Source organism: Eptatretus burgeri, chromosome 9 (genome assembly GCF_056783735.1).
Source record: "Eptatretus burgeri isolate ZD-2024b chromosome 9, Ebu_testis_v1, whole genome shotgun sequence".
NCBI lineage: Eukaryota > Metazoa > Chordata > Myxini > Myxiniformes > Myxinidae > Eptatretus > Eptatretus burgeri.
The window spans coordinates 38,921,171-38,939,799 of NC_140969.1; the positions used below are offsets into that span (position 1 = coordinate 38,921,171).

General features: G+C 43.4%; 1 protein-coding gene across 3 annotated transcripts in view; it reads left to right on the forward strand.

Moving 5' to 3' along the window:
* The window catches only part of CETP (cholesteryl ester transfer protein), a 101,237-nt gene that overhangs the window by 61,880 nt on the left and 20,728 nt on the right, over positions 1-18,629 (forward strand). For all 3 annotated transcript variants that reach the window (XM_085894819.1, XM_085894820.1, XM_085894821.1), the window contains one exon: positions 8,360-8,413. In XM_085894819.1, the coding sequence (XP_085750945.1) occupies positions 8,360-8,413 (54 nt within the window). The remainder of the gene's footprint in view (positions 1-8,359; positions 8,414-18,629) is intronic.

Below are 18,629 nucleotides of genomic sequence, written 5' to 3' on the forward strand. Positions count from 1 at the left end.
GTTCTACTACGAGCCTAAATCAGAAGAAAGGAAGAAAAAAAAACCAACTTGAGAAATCAGGTATCTTCAAAGGAACCTGATAATCAAGGAAAGCTGGTCGTGTTATCGGCTGGGATGGAGATTGATGTGGGAGGTACAATGTTTGTGGTAGCCATTGGCACTGAAGCTGCTGCTGCTGAACATCCACCAACAGTTGGAGTGGTTTTTGGGACACTTGTGACATCCTTCATGAAAGAAATGCGGAATATGTTCGCTGATCTTTCACTCAAACTCAACGGGAAGCTGGACCATGTTATCTGGGAAATAACGCAAACAAAGTTCAATCTGGCAACTACAAAGCATGTGGTTGCCGAATTGAAGCATTCGGTTGAAGATGCCTCAACAAGGTTCACTATTGTTGAGAAAGAAGAATTGCCGAAAATTAAAGGAGACTTATTGGATCTTAGAGCGGATTTCGAAGACAAGCTTCTCCAACAGAAAGTGCATTTGAGGAAGCAAAATCTGTTATTGTATGGAGGTACTACCTCATCCATAAGAAACCGTGTATGAAACTCCAGCAAAGGTTTTCGCAAAAGTACTTGAGGTCCCTCAAGTCGTTGCTGCCAAAATCCCCCTCCGAAATGCTCATCGTTTGCCACCCAGGAGAAACAACGAGGAACCATCGAGAAATATCTGCTCATCGAGAGACGAGAACCATCGAGAAACATTCCAGACCCAATAATTGTCTGCTTCGCCCATATGCAGGACCGTGATCGAGTACTTCATGCTTTTGAAGAGCCACGGCAAAGGCGAGATCCTGGTATCAATTGGGCAGTATATGAGCAAATATCTGTCCGCACTGACCTCCCTCCCAAAATGAAGAAGGAAAGGAGATGTCTTGCAGCAATCGCCTGTGGTCTTCGTGAGAAACAACATCTATCAACTAGAATTAGGGTTCATGGAACTAAAGTTTTCCTTCAAACAAGAAAGCGTGGTGATCTTCCAGTGAACTGGTCAATCTGGAATGATTAAGTGAATGTCTGACAATCAAAGTGTAACGAAACTGTACATCAGTTTAAAACTCTCGGAGTGCTCCTTCTACCACACGTACCTTCAGCAGATTATCAAATGTAATACTTTTCCACCATTTTGTTCTCCCATTTGGATCTTTATTCCACTAGTTTTGAATGTTCATAAAATGTAGTTTTCTTGATTTGTGTTAAATCAATGATATTAAATATATACTAGCAAATGTTTCAGAACGAACATTTGGACAAGATGTATGCTTTGGTTCTAAAAAAAAATTCTTTCTTTCTTCAGAATACAATGATTTTGAGCACAAACTTCTTTTAAGAACGAGCTGTGACTTGTATTGTTTTTATTTTTCTTTTTTTCTTGCCAAATCCACACGCTTTTCTGTGTGATCATGTTTCTCTGTATTTCGTATTGTTCCATGTTTTTTCCCATATCCTGTGTGATTTCTCGTCTTCTCTCATTTTTTTTTCTTCCCTTCTTACCTTATCTTCGGGGGCTCCAAATACTGACAATCTTCATCACAATTTAAATATATTTCATATTTATAAATGATTGGGTAAATTTTTGATATTTTCTCTTTGAGTTCCTTGGAATCTGGTGAGCTTCAAATTTGTTATGCAAAATACCACCTTGGATAAAATTAATGTCAGTTGAAAATTGCAAATTTGATGATGAGATCGCTGTATCTTTTAATAACAACTAGGCTAAATTTTATTATAGTTGTGATTTAATTATACAATATCAAATACATCCATCCAATATCATACAGAAAATCAGTTCTCAAAAAAAATTATATCCCATGATCAAAATGTTTTCTCTTTATTACATGTAAACATAAGAAGTATTAGTAAAAAAATTGGAAATTTCAGCCTGCTTAGAAAAAAAATAAACCGAAAAACTTCTGTGATTGGTCTCTCAAAGACATGACTAGATGATAATGTTCTCTTTTTTTCATTGGCAGGTTTTCAATTAATAAATAATAGGCTAACTAGAGGAGGTGGAGTTGCATTGTTCGTTTCCTTAAATTATGAGTTTAAGATACTTTCTGAGTTAAATTGCATGACTCCTGTACTAGAAACTATTTTTATAGAAATCCTTAATCCTGGTAAGAAAAAAAAGAAAATAAAGAAAAAGGGAATATTGATTGGTGTTCAGACCACCAAGCTCAAATCAAAATCAATTCTTGGAAGAATTTCAAGTTCTATCATCAAATCCTATATTTACAGACAAACACTGCTTTTTGATGGGTGATTTTAATGTTGACTTTCTTCCTTGTAGCCAAAACTCTTTTTCAGAAGAGTTTTTGGACATAATATTGGCACCTTCATTCATTCCAATTATCGGCAGACCAACAAGAATAACTGAACAATCAGCTACATTGATTGATAATATTTTGACGAATGTTTATCCACTTCCTGAAGCAGGAATTGTCCAATCAGACATCACGGACCATTTTCCAGTCTTTGCCCCCAAAAAGGATTTAATTACTTGCCCTAAATCTACTATTAGTAAACAAACTCGCAAGTTCACTTCTGAAAATGTTAATAAATTCAAAAAGAATCGAAGTATAATTCATTGGTTTGAGGTCTTAGTCCTGCAAGATAGTAATGAATATTTTGATGTTTATGGAAATATTAACTCGTATGTAGAATGAAACAATCCCTCTACAGATATTGAAATACTCAAATTAAGGGAAAGTTCCAAGATCCCCATGGATCACCAAATCCTTATTGAGATCATTAGATGTAAAAAAAAACAAGTTATACTACAAGTATAAATTAAACCCCATTGAACAAACGCGGCTTAAATACACAAATTATAAAAATGTACTCACAAAACTTTGAAGAAATGTAAAAAAGAGATTATTTCTCGAAGCAGATACATGAGAATAAAAGTGATATTCAGGGCACTTGGAAAATCATAAATGGAGTTACGAGTTCAGTTAAACAACGTAAGATAAATAATGTTCAAGTTGAGAATAAAAATGTTATTCTCAAACATTTAAATGATTATTTTGTTGATATTGGACAAAATTTCGCCAAGAGTATTCTTTTTCCAGAGAGAATTTTTACTGATTTTTTTTTGGATAAACATCCCAATACAAATTCATTCTTTATTTTTCCAACTCATGCAGATGAAATCAAGGATATTGTAAGTCATTTCAAAAACAAAAACAGCACAGGTCATTATGGAATGAATGATGTCTTGGTTAAACATACACTGCCTGAAATGATAGTTCTGTTAACACATATATTTAATTTGTCTCTCACCTCTGGAGTTGTACCTGACAAAATGAAAATCGCCAAAATTGTTCCTATTCTTTAAAAGGGCGACTCTCAAGAGGTCTGCAATTACCATCCAATTTCATAATTAACAATTTTCTCTAAAATTCTTGTCAAAAATTATGTATGTTCGAGAGATTAACTTTCTGAATGTATCTAATGCTCTGCGCAATTCACAATTTTGTTTCTGTAAGAAACACAACACTACACATGCTTTACTTGCATTCATTGATAAGGTTGTGAATGCCACTGATAATTAATCATTCTCATACCATCGGTATTTTCCTCAACTTCTCCAAGGCTTTTGAAACCATCGATCATAACATTCTTCTGCATAAATTATCGAACTATGGAATTAGAGGCAATGCCTTGGAATGGTTTGAGAACTACCTTTCAAATAGAAAACAGTTTGTTGTGCTAAATGACTGCAAATTGAGCCATAAACTGGTCACATGTGGTGTCCCACAGGTTTCTATATTAGGGCCTCTGTTGTTCATTATTTACATGAATAATTTTTATAAATCCTCCAACATGTCATTCATATTGTTTGATGATGACTCAAATCTCTTTTCTTTCTCACCCAGATCTATATATTCTAATTGAAACAGTCAATACTCAACTAAAATGTGTTTTTGAATGGATAATGGCGAATAAGTTCTCATTAAACTTAAATAAAACCAATTACCTGTTTTTTAGCAACACTATCTCCATGCTTCCGGGACCCATTCTTATTCACAAAAAATGTTTATGCAAAGTAGAGACCACCACATTTCTTGGTGTTGTAATTGATGAAAATTTCTTGTGGACAATGCATGTGGATAATTTGTGCAAAAATATTTCGAGAAGTGCTGGCATCATTAATAAGTTTTTTAAAATTTTCCCAAAAGAAATACTTTTTCCATTATATTCTACTCTGATGTTGTCTTGACTGAATTATTGTTTACTTGCTTGGGGAAATTCTTTAAAGCTGCACATAGATAAGATTTTAATGAATCAAAAAAAAAGAGTCATGAGACTTATTTGCAACAAAGGCTATCGATATCATAAAAACGATTTATTTCTTGAAAACAAAATTTTAAAGATAAATGAATTGTACTTATGTCAGTTGGGAACCCTTATGTTCCAGCAAGATAGACAAGAATAAAGATGTGCAGGGGTAAACAGATGTACTTTCAACAATACCCTGCACAGGACCAGAAAAAGATACGGTCTACAACTGAAAAGACTTACCACTTCTGTGAAATGTATGCAGGTCACCACCTTAACAAACACTCCAGGGATGGAAAGACCCAAACACTGTTTAGAGAGTGTTTAGAAACAAAGAAAAATAAGGCAAGGTGGAATGGTGTGAAAGAGTTGGAACAGAAAGAGTGACACCTTATTCTGAATGAGATGTGAAGAGGTCAAAGTGACCGAGCAGGATTCGGCTATCAGAAAACCGAAATGCTGATACGAGACATGACCAGAAGAGAACACAGAAAATGCCTTACTAATTTGGTGAAGGATATTGATGATGAAGACATGCTGGTCTACCTGTGTGGATGTGCTCAACAAGGACAGTGGTTGAGATGGGATTCTGCAATACAGACCAATAAGTCATGGAAGAAACTCCTCTATGTATGGAGACCGGAACTGCTGTCATTCCACATCAACGCTATCCAGAACAAACTCCTCTCCACAGCTAATCTAAGATTGTGGGGCAAAACCAACCTTGGACTGTGTCAACTGTGTCATAATCACCACTGCACACTGCTCCACATCTTAAATGGTTGCAGCTACTCGCTCCAAAATAAACGATACAACTGGCACCACAACCAAATCTTAAGAGCGATTTCATCAGGTCTGGCTTTTTATATCAAAGATGCAAATAAGAAGACTAGTATTGTATCAAAGCCTCACTCCATTCCCACCATTGCATTCCGTATTCATCCTACAGGAACCCAGCCTTGCCATGTCCACATGTAAAAACACAGGATATCCTACAGAAGGCTAATGATTGGATTTTTCTGATGGATGAAGACCATAAGCCAATAGTATTCCCTCCACAAATCACAGAAACTGCCAAATGGCCTGATATTACCATCTACTCAGGAGCAACTAAAAATGTCATCATTATTGAATTGACAGTCACGACAGAGGAGAACCTGTCCAATGCATATGCCAGAAAGAAATGCAAATATGAAGACCGAGTAGCCGATTGTGAACAAAGAGGAGGAGGAGGAGATTGGGACCATACTCTGTGCAGTGTTGGTGCTGCTTAAACAGTCTCCTTGGCTATTGGGCACAATCCTGGACGGGTCGCCACTCCGACAGTATACCAGCATGCTGGCACTCATTTTGCCGATATCGGAAGGATGACAGGCCGAGTTAACCCCACCTGGTATTAATTAAACAGCTGAACAGGATTTGAACTCAGGACGCGAGGATCCAAAGCCCGCCGCCCTAACCATTAAGCCAACACCAGGCATATGAACACCAGGTGAACAAAGAGGATGGTCTGTAAACTACTTTCCAGTAGAAATAGGCAGTAGAGGATTCTACATTACATCTTTCAGCAAATGCCTTGCCTCCTTCGGCATCCCAAAAGGAAAGAGGAAGATTATTATGGACACAGCATCCAAAACTGCCCTCAGAGCGAGCTATGTCATCTGGCTCTGCAGAAGCTCGAAGGCCTTCAGCCAAATATAATTACTGCCCACACCAGAAATATGCTCTCAGGGAAGTGGGACGGTTGAGCGCCCATAAAACAGGTTTAACTCACCAACGTCTGGTCTGAAGTCCAGAAACCTCAGAGTATAGTTTCGAGTATAGTACTGTATAGTTTCAGATTATTGTTCCAGACAAAGAGACATTCTGCAACAAGGTGAAGATTTTTTTCCCAGTCATCTTCATTATTCCAGGAGTGCTCATTCTAAAAGGGGTGACTGGAAGCCTCCGAAGATGTCTGCGCTGGTGTTTCACCAATGAATTATCCCCCCTACAGGTCTATCAACAAATTTACAAATGATGTTCAACCCATACACCTCTTGGTATTAGTGTACCTCATATACTGAACGGTACCAATGTGTCAAGATATAAGACACCACACTATGGATTAAAGGAAGAATAACAAGGAGAATCAAACCATGGATGGAAGCCAAGGTGTTACGAGGAACTACAGTGACACTGGACACTCACTCTTAAAGAACTACACAGATGATGATGGATTAAATGTATCACAGCAGCAATAGTTACACAGACCACCCGGATGACAGTGGTGTGCTCCGAAGGTAACGTTTTCACAATCACTCATGGAGGTAAGATGGTATCGTGTCACAGGTAAACGGTGTGAGGAATGACAAGATGGCATCACTCATGAAGATTATCATCCGGGAGACAGTTACAGCATATTGTCATAGCTTACCTTTGAACAAAGAAGTGCACAACTTCATGATATCAAAATAAACCTGGTCACGACACACTCCTGCATCCCACTCACATAATACAAAATACCGCAACACAATCCTCCAGAATGTTTTGACTGGCAAGTTCAATGCCTTTCTACTTGCGGCCACCATGTAGTTTATCTGGTTTGGGGTTTCTTAGTTCACATTCCATGGTTCTAGCAGCCAATTACTCTCCATTCCAGCACTCCAGCAGTTGTGCCAGCCAACCAGGCCACTCAAGTTTCTGCTAAAACACATGCTGTAGCACCTTCTCAGACATCACTCCAACTAACTCTGCTGCTGCAACCACATTCTGCCTGTTGGTGATTCTATGCAGCGTGTTTTATTCTAAACCTACAATCCATCACAATTCTCAATCAATGGTGATTGGCTCACAAGAACGTGAAGTAATTGTGACACATCAGTAAGCTATTGCTGGACTTGTGTTCTATTCTCCCAGTGTAACATATCTGAAACACGTGCCAAAAGCATGCTTTGGACATCCACAGAAAAGGTCACTGTTGGGGTAAACATATACTGGATGAATTTCTATGTCCGCAGGATATACGAACTGTTATTTCTCTTTGGACACTCCTTTTAACTCATCTTGAAGAGAACGATATGCTAATTCCATTGTCCCCCATCCCTTTCCGCTTGTGCCATACATCTCGAGGCAGAACTTCTTATTGGATTCACCAAAATTATCAAAAAAAATTACGTCTAAACTTCAAATTAAACAAATATTCTCACTTTAGAAATGCTAAAGTATCAGCTCTATTAAATCAATGATGCATCAAATATCACTTTTCGACAGAACACAACAAGAAGTAAGAGGTTATAAAGCCTGGCGTTGGCTTCGTGTATGCCTGGTGTTGGCTTAATTGTGAGTGTGGTGGGCTTGGGATCATAGGATCCTGAGTTCAAATCCCTCTCGGCTGTTGAATAAATATCAGGTGGGGTTGACTCTGCCTGTCGGAAAAATAAGTGCCAGCTTGCTGGTATCCTGTGTCGGAGTGGCGACCCGTCCAGGATTGTGTCCAACAGCCAAGGAGACTGCAAAGGCAGCACCAACGCTCTGAACAGAGTATGGTCCCAATGGATGGATGGATGGATGGATGGATGTTGGCTTCGTGGTTAGGGTGGCTGGCTTGGGATCTTAGGTCCTGAGTTTGAACTCTGTTGGCTGCTGAATTAACACCAGGTGGGGTTGACTTAGTCTGTCACCCTTCTGTGGTTAGCGAAATGAGTAGCAGTGTACTGGAATAGAGACACAGCAACAGCGGCATAGTTATGCACCAACAAAATGATAGCTACCTGGCAGCCAAGTGGTCATATGCAAGAAGAAGACGAAGAGGTTCTAAAAACCAGTAAAATCCATTTTTTACCAGCATAGCAAACAAATATCAAAAGGTAATTAAAAGGTTATGAATGTAATTTGTTGGAAATGTTGCTCATCATAATGTTAGTTGGATTACATCAAACTTAGAAACACCAATGGTTTATGAACACCAAATTATAAACATTGCTGGTTAATTAACATGAAGTTATAAAAACCACTGTAAAGCCTAACTAACACCTCCATTGATATTTATATAGACAAATGTAAAAATAAACTTTTGTTTTGCTTGCTTTTTGCAGAATACTTTCCAGAGAACAAACTTTTCTCGACCTTTCTTGAGGATGATGAAAAAGGTCAGTGCACAGTGCTACATTTAATTAAATATAGAGTGATAAGTACCATTTATGTGAGGTTTTAGCAAAAGTCTTATTAAATTTGTAAAAACATTGAGATAAAAGATACTCTGCGTCATCCTGAAGTTTCACAGGTAGGGTGATACATCAAAATGTGTTGTGTCCCTCAAATGGATGTTAAACTGGGTGTCCCATCTGCTAGCATTAGTTGGTGGACATTAAATATCCCATCTGGTGTCGTTCACAAAGAAGTGAGTTATCGCCAACATCCTGGCTACGTTACAAATTCTTCTCTCCAGTAAATTGTCAGACCTGGCCAGCAGATTCCTAAAGCCGATTGTGCTGATAACATTTTATGGCCGACTCCTAAAAAAGATGGAAATAATTAGGAATGTTAAAAAAATATACTTTACACCTCGTAGACAAACCATCCGGTTCCAGAAAGGCATGGCGAACATACAGGGTGTAACAGAATTCTAGAATCAAAGGTTAATTACCTCCACCACTGAAGGTGAAGGAGCTTATGTTTTTGAGGTGGAGGAGTTGAGGCTACGGTCTCTCGGTACCTTTGTATAACTGATTGCCCGACCGCACCACCAATATGTTTGGGGGTAATGCTCCGTGGTGTGGTACCCCCCTGACAGCTGGTGCGACACCTCTTGCTTCGTGGCAACTCATGCAAAGCGTCGTCCAGAGAATGCGACGTGACCTTCAGCGTGAAGGAGGGATGTGGGTGGAGAAGGGGGAGTCAAGAGCGTGTGGACGGAGTGGTAGGTGGGACCAGGTGGGTGGGTGGACTCAGCGACGTGTGGGCGGAGAAGTGGGGGCGAGTCGCGGCGATGATGACAGAAGGCGGAGTTAAAGTCCAGCTTGAGCGGGAGGCGAGGCATCGCAGAGCGCGATCGAAGGCTCCGCTCGGACCTTTATAGACCCTGTAGCGGGTGGCCACCCCGAGACGCTGTGTCGTCACCCGAATCGGGCGCTCTGATTCGCCCCGACCCCCTGCGTGGCCCGACCGCGATGGCCGGAAATCGCAACATTCCATTTCCGGCAAGATGACCCCAAGCCGCAAAAAGATCCCGCTCCGACCTCACGGCATGACACGAATCGCCCACACTGAACTCCGCGCCATGTATTGCCTTGCATGAACCCTCGGGCCTCGCCCTGACGACCGGGCGAGAATGGCGTCGGTCTTGCATGCCTGTTCGGGCGCTCCGACCGGTGCTGGTCAATGCGCCTGCTCCGTGTGCGCCACGTGACCTGAGCTGTACTGTACAACATGCCTCCGCCCGATCGCAGCTTCGCTGGCCAGAGGCGAGAAGGCATTCGCCGTCCGTGGGGAACATCCGCAGCCGCAGCGAGGACCGAAGGTGCGATGATGTTATGGCAAACCCATGCACAGACAGTAAGATGTGTCCATTTGTGCCCTGCTCTGCACGATAACAAAGTCGCAAGCGGCGCACGGGTCTGCCTTCGAGCACATTCCGTACAGTGCGCGTAGATCCGCCATTACGCACGTGACCAGCGCTCACGTTTGCCCCATTCTGCTATTGTGTGCGCGGGGCGAAACCCGATCGATATAATTCGTCCAGAAATGGGTTGAAAAGTACGTGCCGCCTGTATCACGCACAATGTGGCGTGGTGTTGCCTTTCTATTATTATCGGCCTCGATTAAGGGATCGCTTGAGGACGGGAGCTCTGTGCTGTCGATGCTCATGTGGTGTTCGAGCGCCCCTTTCTAACGTGCTGTTTCTTCCGTCTCCTCGGTACATGTTCCATCCAGCGTGGGCATCGTGCTGGGTTTGTTTCCTGTCCATTGAGTGGAAATTACCGCTGCGCGTGTGTTAGACAGGCTGTGTTTTCTACGGAGTGGTGTCCAGTGTAATGCCTGCTTGGCCTTTGCTGAGGACCCATCTCACAGCGAAGGGCGCACCTGGCTCAAGTTTACCTCAGGAATAAGCAGAAAAGAAAAGTAGGAATGAAGTCAGTGATGTAAGCAAACCTACCTATGAGATCCTCGCAACGCACGCCCCTGTTGTCCCGCGAGACAAAAGGGAAGGGACTATCTACACCAGGGGTTCCCAACCTTTTTTCACTGGAGTACCATTTCACATGTTCGTGGTCCCACCGAGTACCACTGTACCAAAATTCACCTAAAATAGTGTTTATTTGCGATACAGATATGACAATGGGGAGTTAAACAATACTAACAATTCACAACTATGATATTGAGCAATCTGATCCGAACAAAAGAATGATACAGTGAGTACCTATTTGATTGTGTAAAATGTCCAGCCAATGGGATGGTTGAGCCTGCTTCTTGCTCACAAGCAGGTCGATGTCAGGCTTTGTTTTGGATAAAGCGCACCGAACATCATGTTCAACATCCAGTCGGGATCTTTGTTTTGTTTTTTAGAATAACGACTGACGAGAACCCAGCTTCACACAGCCATGTAGATGGGAATACTATGAGCGAATGAACAGCCAGGGCAGCTAGCTTAGGGTAAGAGCCCAACATTCCACACCAGAAGTCCGCAAGATTCATCTCGTCAAACTGACCTCAGGCTGTGGAGTCGTTCTGGAGATCAATCAAGCTTTCCTGCAGTCCTGTTCCAGGTGGCAAATCCAATGCATTCAGGTGAAATGGGTTGCGAATCATTTTCAGATCCAGTTCCTTGAGATCCGGAAATTGGAATTTAATTCCTCATCCAAATAAGCGAGGTGATCTTTTACCAGTTGTATGAACTCCCTTGGGGGATTCTTTTCACACTTCTGAAGAATATCGGCCGTGCAAGAAAACAAGACCACCACTCCCGCTTCGACATTCGTCTTCCACAGACGGAGTTTTTCCTGAAATCCCTTGACCTTGTCTATGAAGTCAATGATAGTCGCGCCAGTCCCCTGAAGAGACTTGTTCAGGGCGTTTAACGGAGAGAAAATGTCGACCAAATAAGCCAGGTGCAATGCCCAGTCGGGGTCGTTCAAAGCAGCGACGAAATCGACAGTCTTTGGTTTTCCATCGTTTTCGAAGAATTCACGAAGCTCAGCTCGCAGTTCAAACACGCGCTCCACCATATTTCCACGAGATAACCATCTCACCTCAGTGTGGAATAAGAGAACTTTATGGTCGGAGTCAAAATCCTCGCGAAGTTTCTTGAAAAGTCGCGAATTGAGAGCCTGGGATTTCACATGGTTCACAATTTTGATCATGGTTGAGAGAACGTCAGTCAATGGCTTGGGGAGCGCCTTGGCTGCGAATGCGTGGCGGTGGATCGTACAGTGTAGGCCGCGCACTTCAGGAGCAACTGCCTTCACAAGCGTTTGGAAACCTGATCTGCACCCCAACATAGCTGGAGCACCATCTGTAGTACAGCCTTTCAGATCAACCCATGACAGCCCAACTTGATCAAAGACGGAAGACACCTCTTCGAAAATGTCCTTTGCTCTCGTGGTTTTAAGCGGGCGGCAAAATAGTATTTCATCCTTGAACCTGGCTTTATGCACGTACCGAATGAACGCTAACAGTTGGGCACAATTTTCCACGTCAGTTGACTCATCCAATTACATAGAAAATCCGCATGGAGATGCCTTGATTTCTGCCACCACCTGGTCACGAATATTGGTTGACATTTCTTCAATGCGCATCTGAACTGTGTTGTTTGACAACGAAAGAGAATTGAGCTTCTTGGCGCTTTGTTCTCCCAGCATGAGACGTACGATATCCTTTGTGGCGGGAAGGATGAGGCTTTCACCGACGGTGTGAGGTTTTTTCTGTTCTGCAATTCACAGTGCAACTAAGTAGGATGCCATTACGGCTGCCGTGGACTGCTGTTGAAAACTGCCGCTGCCGTCGAAGCGTGCTCTTTTCATGGCATTTTCCTTCCGACCAAAAAAATCATGGTCCTTGTCGCTGTGTTCAGGATGAACAGAATCAAAATGGCGCTTCAATAGACTTGGCTTCATAGATTGATTGCCGAGAACTTTTCCACAAATCACACACTGTGGAGCTTCTAATTCACCTTTTTGGATGGAAGTGAAGCCTAACTTGAGATAACTCTCCGAATATTTTCGCATTGACATGATGCTGGTGAACGATAACGGTAACAATAAGCCGTGCAATAAGCAATGATGACAGTGTGGCATGTAGAGACAAAACAAATAATAATAAGACTTGTGCACAAGGCCGATAACAAAGAGCTGTCAGTCTTCAGCTGCTTTCGATATAAATTTAATTATTGTGCACAAGTTGCATGAGAGAGAAGTAAAATAAAAACTGCGTTAAAAAAAAAAAGCACGCTGCCGCGTACCGCCGAGAAAGTCCATAGGTACCACCTGTGGTACGCGTACCACAGGTTGGGAACCCCTGATCTACACGTATATTAATGGAATAACTGTCTTGGGACCACTGTATGCTGGATGCATGTGGTTCCGAGAACCACAAATATATATATATATATATATATATATATATATCATTAGGATTTTGAAAACTTACCCCAGGGGGAGAGCATACAAGGACATGTAGGAGACCCAAGGATTAGTTACTTCATTATACTGTATGTGTAGATAGTCATTGGCCACTTGTCTAAGGGTTGTACAGATGGCATGCGTTGAGGTTAGTTCATGTTTTCCTGGTGTGACGTCTTCCCTGTCCACAACCTCTGCTACTTTCAACCTCCATCGGTCTGTTCCCCACCCCCCCCCGCTTCTTTCAACAATCCCTCCTTTACCCCACCAGTCCGTTTCCTACCCCTCCCCGCCCCCCTGCTGCTTTCAACAATCCCTCCTTCATCTCATCGGTCTTACCTTTGATCAAGCAGCCGTCCCTTCGTTCCTCGGTCCGGCGGCATCCCTCTCCATTCACACATTGTTTCATTGGGCACATTTGGTCCGTCTGTGGTCATTAATCCTTCCGGCCGATCAGACTACCTTCGCCACATGGGACTGTGTCCATTCTCACAAGCATGTTCGTGGCACGAGGTGCGGCACTTTTCCCGTGTATGGTGGTGTGCGGTACATCTTACTGGCAGGTTGTAATGGAGACTGTACGGAGAAGGTTTGCGAGTGAGGGTGGGGCTGGAGGATGCCTGCAGTGTCTTTCGTGCACCAAGGGCACGGCGGGGGCTGTGCTGAAAGTTCCCTCAGAAATAGTGGCATTTTCCACAAGCTGCGTCATGGATCCACCCCCATTGGATGCGCACCAATGAGAATGAGGCTCAGACGATCCAAGACGGAAAAAGCTCAGAGTGAGAAAAGGAAGAAGACAGGCTCACAAGAGAAGAGAGAAAGCGATGTCCTGCAAGGAGAGGGGAGCTCGGACGGAGCTGGTCCTCATCCTTGTGGGAAAAAGTGATGTCCTGCAGGCAGAAAGGAGCTAAAAGCTTGTCCTGCGAGGAGCAAAAGTCTCAGAGATGGGAGAAAAAAGTGACATCCTTTGGAAGAAGAAGCTGAGGCAGAGGAGGGCGAGTTGCATATCTCGCCGTCACAAATCTTGTATGCTGGAGAGGACTTTCCTGCTGGGTCTGGAAACCTCAGGCACGTGGCTGCATGGCTCATCGTTACTGCTCATCTTCCCCATCCTTTCCCCCGCATTTCTTGTATATTTGGACTGTGGTGTATCCCCATTGGGCTGTGTGAGGTGAGGGAGAAAAGAATTGACCCTACTTTTCTTTTCTCCATACTTTTGTTTTCTTCTCAAGTTTTTCTTGTTTTCTTATTTTTCTCTGATTGAATTATGGCTATGTCTCTTGTGTAAATAAGATTGCATGAGAAATAATATGTGTTAGTTAAATCTGCTCACATCTGCTGTTTTCTTTTTTGTCGATAAATACATGCTTTGAAATAAATAATGTTTGTTGTTATTTCCAATATGTCTCGGTAATTTTTCCTTCATTGGCCCGACACAGCGTACAAGCATAGTTAGATGGAAAATTGTACTCCACCTGATTTGATCTGTTAGCCGGTGCTGCACCTATCTGTTCTGCTCGACAGAACATCATCAGGTGTGGCCTCTAGTTAGGTGGCCGTGCCAATAGAAAGGTATCACAGAAACATCGAAGTGTAACACTGCAAGGTCGGTAGTCTAAGTCAAGCGGCTACGGCTGTGGAAGAACTACAGCCCATTGGACCACAGTTTTCTGTGGTTGGGTCTGCAAAACTGTATGCCTCTAAGGCAATGGCACCCAACATAAGTGATCCCCAGGCAGTTATTTCATTAGTCTTCGTATAGTTAGTCCTCCCCTCATGTCTAGTGGGTCAATGGGACGAAGTGCGTTGCGTGGGTCTCCTAGTTAGGTCTAATATATGTCTCTGATTTATACTCTGATCCTGACTGAGACCCTTTCCTTTTAGCCAGAGTACATAACAAGCATGCAAGCACACACACCATTCAATAGACAATTGTTAATAAGCACACCACGATTCCTCCCATGGCTGAGATCATCCACATCCCTGTTGCACACTACACAACCTGCACATGGGAATCGCATGCCATTATTTCATTCAAATCTGTGTGCCAGTTCCCAACAGGCACTTCACCTGACTTCGCACCTCGCTCACCAAATCTCACCACTTTGACCACAAACACCTCCTGAACACGGGAAAAATATTCCCGCATCCCCTCGTACCTCTGTATCGCTACAATTCACCACTCTATTTTGAGGAGCACCACATGGAGTCAGATTATCCTTGGCACCGCGCGATGCTCGACCACGCAACAGACACAAATAGCTCCGCCGCGTCTCACCGGGGACGTCTTGGGTGAGCGTCAAGAATTGATACAGCCCTCATCCAGTTGCCAGACCACGGCAAGACCAAGGGCAACGAGGAGGGGTCACAAGAAGGGCGATCCGGGATTTTGGTTCGGGGCCCGGGTGTGTATTTTGGCTCAAGAGGGAGACTGTCGGTGACGGGGAAAGTCCACTGCTATCCGACATTCATACTACACTCGGAGCACATACAGGGCTGGGGTGCCAGCTCGGGGAGCATGCCCCCATGTTGAGTCAGGAGCTCCGAGCTGTGCCGAAGCTGGTAGGCAACTGAGCCGGTTTCCAGTCCCAGAGCCTGGCAGGGTGTGGCAAGGACTGCTGTGGCCCAATGAAGGAGCAGGATTTGGGCCATAGTACATCGCTTTCACCACACCCTTCAACCAGGGCTTATAAAGGGTGTAGTGCAAACACGTTAGAGTCTCTTCGCTCTCTGTTTCACTCTTCTTCAGAACATTATTGGTGTGGGATTGCCTGAACATGCTTCTTCTTCTTCTTCAAGACCATGATCCAGAGCGACTGCTGTCCTTCGAGAATCCCTGCTGTGCTGTCAATGTCCCACCATCCCCACGCAGCCAGACAGACCAGTGCAGAGCGCACATTGCCACGAGCCCTGGCAAATAATTAAGCAGGAGATAATGTGCCATATCACGAGGTGGGACCGCTCATGCGGAGCGTCCCACGGAGGTACACGCTACACATACAGAACTTTAAATGGCTCGGTTAGGGATCTTTCTCCTCATGCATCTATTCTTCTTCTTCTTCATCTCTATCTCTATCTCTATCTCTATCTCTATCTCTATCTCTATCTCTATCTCTATCTCTATCTCTATCTCTATCTCTATCTCTATCTCTATCTCTATCTCTATCTCTATCTCTATCTCTATCTCTATCTCTATCTCTATCTCTATCTCTATCTCTATCTCTCTATATCTCTCTCTCTCTCTCTCTCTCTCTCTCTCTCTCTCTCTCTCTCTCTCTCTCTCTCTCTCTCTCTCTCTCTCTCTCTCTCTCTCTCTCTCTCTCTCTCTCTCTCTCTATCCACCCCTCCATCCCCTCTTCTGTGGATGCACAAAGAAGAACGTTACTGAATCACAATCCCATTTTCCTCTGGCACTACACCGCACCCCCACATTGCAATACACCACACTTCCCACTCCCACATATTAGACACAACCAATATTCCTCCCACCTACCTCTCCCTAAGCATTCTGGGTTGCGTTGTTCTGCGGACCACACCAGGTATTGAGAGGTTGTGTACCCTCACCTGCTTTCTTTCTCTCTGAGCTATGTAATCGTGTGTGTGTGTGAGAGTGAGAGTGAGATATATATATATATATATATATATATATATATATATATATATATATATATATATATATATATATATATATATATCACCTCTCCGAGCATAAATTAAGATTGTAGAGGATATAATGGGATAACTCTGCTCTGTGTCTTCTTTTGTAAGGTTGCTTGTCTTTTGCTGCACCCCACAAATGCCTTGCTCTCCCCCTGCTGTACCTAAAAATAAATCCCATTCAATGTGCTACATGCTTTTCTTTGCTTGATTGTAAATAAATGTGTTGTATAGAAATGTTCCCAGCTCGTTTTCGTGTTTTCTATCATTGGTCCAGCACGGCCCGCACCCGAGTTTAGCTGGGACATTATTCCCCAATGATCTGTTTCCTAGCCGGTACATGATTGGCAGTTCCGCTCGGCTGTATCTGATCTGGTAAGGTGATCCGGTTTGAGCAAGTGCGTACCGATGACGTATCCCCTGATAATTAGATCACGTTACTTTTAGGGAAACAGTATTAGATAGAGGACCCTAAGTCATGTGATCGAGTTATTGGCGTTCACGGTCAATTTCGCAACCCACCACGTCACAAAGTTATTCATGTGCGATGGCCTGCGATTCCGGAGAGTCTGGTGGGAACCCGAGGTAGTTCACCCCTCGTCTTCACCCCCGACCCCGTGTCTGCAACAATATAATATATAGTTTCTATATACTAGAAAATACAACCTGTCACTTTGCTGATGGGAATATTAACTCTGGGGATGGGGACAAAGAGGGAGGGGAGGGAGAGAGGAGAGAGAAAGGAGGGAAGGGGGGGGGGAGAGAGAGAGAGAGAGAGAGAGAGAGAGAGAGAGAGAGAGAGAGAGAGAGAGAGAGAGAGAGAGAGAGAGAGAGAGAGAGAGAGAGAGAGAGAGAGAGAGAGAGAGAGAGAGAGAGAGAGAGAGAGAGAGAGAGAGAGAGAGAGAGAGAGAGAGAGAGAGAGGGGGAGAGAGAAAGGAAGGGGGGAGAAAGGAGGGGAAGGAGAGAGAAAGGAGGGGGAGGAGGGGGGAGGAAGAGAGTGATGAGGGAGGGGTTGTGGGGGAGCAAGGAGGGGTAAGGAAGGGGAGAAGAGCAAAGTGGGTTGGGGGGAGGTTGGGGAGAGCGTTGCTTCACCAAATGTAACTATATATTCTGGGAGGAGTGGTGGAAGCGAGGAGGATGGGAGAGAGAGGCATGTTAATACAGCATGCTGAGACTGCTGAGAGATGTCCATGGTGGGTGGAGAGGGGAGGGGGTTTGGGAGGAGGGAAGCATGAGGAGGAGGGGGGATAAGGGGAAGGGGGTGGGGGAAGAGGTGGGAGTGGGAGAGGGATGGGAAAGAGAGAGGTAGAGGGGAGAGGGAGAGGGAGAATGACACGAAAAACGTACAACATCAAAAACAAAGGATATAGTTGATTAATAAATTGAAAATTTGTTCTGAAATTGAAAAGTGGGTATTTTCCATCGAAAATACCCATGTTTAGCGATACATCCATACAGCCATCATGTGTCACTGTTTTGACCTCATATTCGATATCAGCGACCCTGAAACCATAAGAAATTACATATCACATGCCCTAGTAAGCCATAATTATCAAATTTACCTGAAAATGAGTAAATTTGGTGGCCATTTTGAATTTTACCAACCTAAGACAACATCCTCGGTCAAAAATTTCAACGGATTCGTGATCAGCGTGAAAAATGGCCATTAAAAACACTCCTTTCAACGGGACAACAGAGAAAAAGTCAATGTGTGCCCAACCCAACCTACACTTTTAAGGGTTATAATGGTCCGTCTGTCTTCCTTTGTTAATTGTTTTTTCTCGCGATTATGAGAGCAATAGACCACTTCCTGCAGTGCAATATTGTCCAGGTAATGCTTCAGAGGGTGAAGCAACACAGTCTGTTCCAACACTGCTTTTACACAGACAGAGGGTTTGCAACGAACCAATAAAAGTTGGGACGCCTGTAGGAATTGTTTGCATCAACTTCCAAGGCTTAATTGCAAAACAGCGGCAGTTGCTAACCCATAACTTGTTCCCTGAAAAGGGCCTTTTTTACCAACTCTGAAATTTACATTATTTTGCAGTTTTTGGGAACCTAAACTTATTTTTTAACCTCTGGCGGTTTACCA